Source organism: Myotis brandtii, unplaced genomic scaffold, assembly GCF_000412655.1.
Source record: "Myotis brandtii unplaced genomic scaffold, ASM41265v1 scaffold2300, whole genome shotgun sequence".
NCBI lineage: Eukaryota > Metazoa > Chordata > Mammalia > Chiroptera > Vespertilionidae > Myotis > Myotis brandtii.
This window is the reverse complement of record NW_005358651.1, coordinates 53632-57833: the sequence shown is the minus strand read 5'-3', so window position 1 is coordinate 57833 and position 4202 is coordinate 53632. Positions and strand designations below refer to the sequence as shown.

At 64.1% G+C, this 4202-nt stretch overlaps 1 protein-coding gene across 1 annotated transcript in view; it reads left to right on the top strand.

Moving 5' to 3' along the window:
• Window positions 1-4202, top strand: part of NADSYN1 (NAD synthetase 1) — a 22933-nt gene that overhangs the window by 3244 nt on the left and 15487 nt on the right. Inside the window, 6 exon segments of the mRNA XM_014539914.1 lie at window positions 799-964; window positions 1109-1225; window positions 1784-1837; window positions 2106-2195; window positions 3567-3618; window positions 4135-4202. Coding sequence (XP_014395400.1) covers window positions 799-964; window positions 1109-1225; window positions 1784-1837; window positions 2106-2195; window positions 3567-3618; window positions 4135-4202 — 547 coding nt within the window.

Sequence of the window (4202 nt, the reverse complement as noted above, 5' to 3'; positions counted from 1 at the left end):
GAAAGGTCCCCTCGCACGTGCAGGGGGGCTGGGGCGCACCTGCCCGCAAATGTCTGGGGCCCCACGTGTCATACCCAGCGTGAAGCTGCCCTGGGGGGTAAGGGGAGAGGGGGCTGTGCCGTGTCCGACGTGGGTGATCCTGGTGCCCAGGACCCGCCTGGGGGTGGGCGTTGGGAGAAGCGGCCAGAGGGAAGGGGAAAAAGCTGAGTCTGAGGCTGACTGACCAGGTGTGGTCGCGGGTGGTGGGGTCGCTCCGGCCGCCGCCCGTGCTGGCTCCCCTGTGAGGGTCAGTTGCCCACCTCCCTGGGCAGCCCGGCGGGTGTGGCCCTGCGGGTTGTCTGGTGCACGCTGCTGGCAGGAGGGCTGCCAGGAGCAGTGAAAACCGATGGTTCCAGGAGGACGCCCATCTGCCAGGTGCCTCAGGCCTTCATCCTTCCTATATTTTTCAGTACCAACCTGCTGTCATCTCCGCAGAGCTCAGAGCAAATCTGTCGGGGTGATGGGGGGAGGGGGCAAGGGGGGACAGAGCCTCCTGGACACAGCTGGCCCCTCCCGGACTGTGCTGGGCGCGGCTGGCTAGCCCAGGGGTTCGAGGTGCCTGCCCCTCACTGCGCCTCCAGGTGCTGCCTTCTCCCCTGTGGGCGGGGCCTCCCTCATCGCTCGTTAATCAGCGACCAGGGAGTTACTTCCTCCTCCCGGTGCCCGGTCAGCCCTGCGGTGCTGCCCGTGTCTCAGGTCCTGCAGGTGTAGGCGGTCGGAGATGCCCTCCACCTGTGTCCGGGCCAGCAGGGCGCTGAGCGCTTCGTGCGTGCGTTGTTTGGTTTGGGTCTCTCACATCCCCTGCAGCAGGTGTCGGTGCCTCCGCGCGTGGAGGTGCCGACGTTGCCCCCTCTGTCCATGTAGGCATCGAAATCGCCAAACAGAAGGGAGCAAGGTACCGGCTGGGCCCAGAGCTGGAAATATGGTGAGAGCAGAACTTGGGAACACGGGGGTGGGGGTGGGGGGCGCAGGGAGGTGCGCCTGGGCCACACCTGGACGCTCTGACTTGACCGGCCCGTGGGCTGCGTCCCCCTGTCCCCGCCTGACCTTCTGTCCCCTCCCTCGGCAGCGGCTACGGATGCTGGGATCACTATTACGAGTCGGACACCCTCTTGCATTCTCTGCAAGTCCTGGCTGCCCTCCTGGAGTCTCCAGTCACTCAGGACATCCTCTGCGACGTGGGGATGTAAGTGCCGATGACGGACCAGCTCAGAAAGAGGCCCACAGGTGGAGGCCACAGGTGGAGGCCACAGGTGGAGGCCCACAGGTGGAGGCCACAGGTGGAGGCTCACAGGTGCAGGCTCACAGGTGGAGGCCACGGGTGGATGCCCACAGGTGGAGGCCCATGGGTGGAGGCCACAGGTGGAGGTCACATGGGTGCAGGCCCACAGGTGCAGGCCCACAGGTGGAGGCTCACAGGTGGAGGCTCACAGGTGCAGGCTCACAGGTGGAGGCCACGGGTGGAGGCCACAGGTGGAGGTCACATGATGGGCCTGGCCTGGTGCTGTCCTAGTGTGGATCTGGGCCACACGTTTTAACAGCAGGTTGGTGGGCCCGGGGTTGCGTCTGTTTATGTCAGCTCCGCCTGTCTCCCGTGAACATGGCCGCCTTTGCTTCCCTCCCCCGGCATCTGCGTGCCTGCGTCCTCCCCCTCATCCTTGTTCTTGCTGTGACTGGCCACTGGGTCTCTCTGAAGCACACGGGAGGGGCTCAGTGTGTTTAGTGAGGCGCCCTCTCCCCGCAGGCCCGTGATGCACCGTAACGTCCGCTACAATTGCAGGGTGATATTTCTCAACAGGTGGGTGTCCGGGCTCCGGGCGGGGCTGTGATCCGTCCCCGGGGGCGTCCTGGGCACCAGGCAGGCAATGCCAGTGACGCTGCCTCTCCCGGCCCCTGCCCCCGACACGGCTCCTTGGGGAGTTAGAGACCGTGGGTGAGGATTGGGGAACTGGGCCCTGGAGAGGGAGGTCCGTCGCACAGGGGTGGGCTCCGTGACGGGCGGGCGGCCGTGGGCTGCCCTCGTGCCCGGGCCTGTGGTCTCAGGGGCACCCTGTCCCCTCCTGCAGGAGGATCCTGCTCATCAGACCCAAGATGGCCTTGGCCAATGAAGGGAACTACCGCGAGCTGCGCTGGTTCACCCCCTGGTCCAGGAGCCGGTGAGTCCCTGTCCGACGCGCAGGTGCGTCCTCCGGGGTCTGTGAGGCGTCTTCACCCGGAGGAGCCACCGTCCGGATCGTGGGGGAGACCACGGAATTCGGCCACAGCTCCGGCCCCAGCCCCTGGCATTTAGCTGCTGCTGATTAAGTGGCAGCCAGTTTGTCACAGGGCAGCACCCGTCCCCGGCCCCCACTCCCGGCCCATCTTGCGAGCCTGTGTGTCAGGGTCTCCCCGTGCCAGCCCTGCTGCTCGGGGCTGGACCGTGCTCCTGTGGGCTGTGCTCCCACGGGAAGTGTGCAGCTGCCTCCCTGGCCGCCCCTGACTTCCGTCCACTTGTGACAACCGGAAGGTCGCAGACATGAGGTCACATGTCCCTTGGGGCAAACGGGGTTGCAGGCTCAATTCCGCCCTGGTCAGGGGTGCGTGCGGGATGCAACCGATCGATGTGTCTCTCTCACATCGATGTGTCTCTCTCACATCGATGTTTCTCTCTCTGTCTCTCTCCCATCCACGCTCTCTAGAAATCAATGGAAAAATATCCTCGGGTGAGGATTAACCAAAACAATTAGGACTTAGGATTATTATATCAAATAAGGTTTAACCTTCTCATTGCAGTGTGAATAACGCACAACACAGTATGCAGTTTTAGGTGCTTAGCTTTGGGTGGTGGAGTGCATTGGTGCAGGCGGCACCCGCGGGCAGAGGGGACGATCCCGCCCCACCTCCTGCCCCGGGGGGTGGGGGGGCGGACCCTCCCAGCACGGGCTCCATCGCTGGGTCTCACGCGGAGTCATGCACGCGTGCTTCCCTGGCTGGCTCCTGGCAGGTGCTTGTGAGAGTCATCCAGTGGTTCATTCCTTTATACAGTTCAGCTACTTCGCTTTTTTATGGAAGAGCTAGAGGCCTGGTGCACAAAATTCGTGCACAGGGAGGATCCCTAGGCCTGGCCGGCAATCAAGGCTGACTGGGGCCTTCCTTCCCCAGTTGCTGGCTGCTGGCTGCTGGCCAGGGCCTTCCTTCGTTCCACACTGCCCCCTGGTGGACAGAGCAGGTCATAGCGAGCGATCGAACTCCGTCTCCTGGTTGAACTCCTGAGGGGACACTGCATATCAGCCTTTTATAGATCGATATATAGATTCGGTTTTAAACGTCACCAATAGCTCCGCGAGTCTGATAACAAGCCAGGCCCCCCTGCACTGCCCGGTGCCCGAGCCCTGCTCCCCGTCCGGTTCACTTGCTCCTGTCTCCAGGCACCTCGGGACTCGCTTCTGCATTTTTTTAAACATGTTTTTGTTGATTTCAGAGAGGAAGGGAGAGGGAGAGAGATGGCAGCGACCACGCGGCTCAGGCCCACGCTGTTTCCCTTGCAGGCAGACGGAGGAGTATTTCCTCCCTCGGGTGATCCAGGACGTGACCAAGCAGGTGAGGCCGGTGGGGGACCGTGTGGGGCGGGAGCCCTCCCGTCACAGTGGCAGGACCCCCATGAGCCCTGTCGGGCCATTTCTGACCCGGGGATGGGCTACTCCCTAGTGACAGGCCAAGGGCATAGGCGCATGGAGGAGGCAGAGAGCGCTCAGCGCCGGGTGGAGCCTGGAGGGACCCTGGACGAGTGGGAGCTGTTGTCATTGTAGCCGTGGTGACGCCCGGGGCCACTTGCAGAGCTGATCCCGTGCGCTCAGCCACATGAGCTCCAGGCAGCTCCCAGCTCGGCTCTGGCTCCGGCTCCGGCTCCGGCTCCGGCTCCGGCTAGTGACCCTGAGGGGCAGCAAGGAGGTGCCAGCTGTGCCAGCCCCTGGGCTGGGAGGGCTCCAAGCTGAGGGCGCATTAGGCCTCGAAGCAGAACGGTGGCCTCATGACGGTCCCCGGGGGATGCGGGGTCCTAGGGCAGCTCGCAGCCCAGACGGGTGGCCACGGCCTCCTGCTCTGTCCTGCCTGCAGGAAACCGTGCCCTTCGGCGACGCGGTGCTGGCCACGCGGGACACCTGCATAGGGAGTGAGATCTGCGA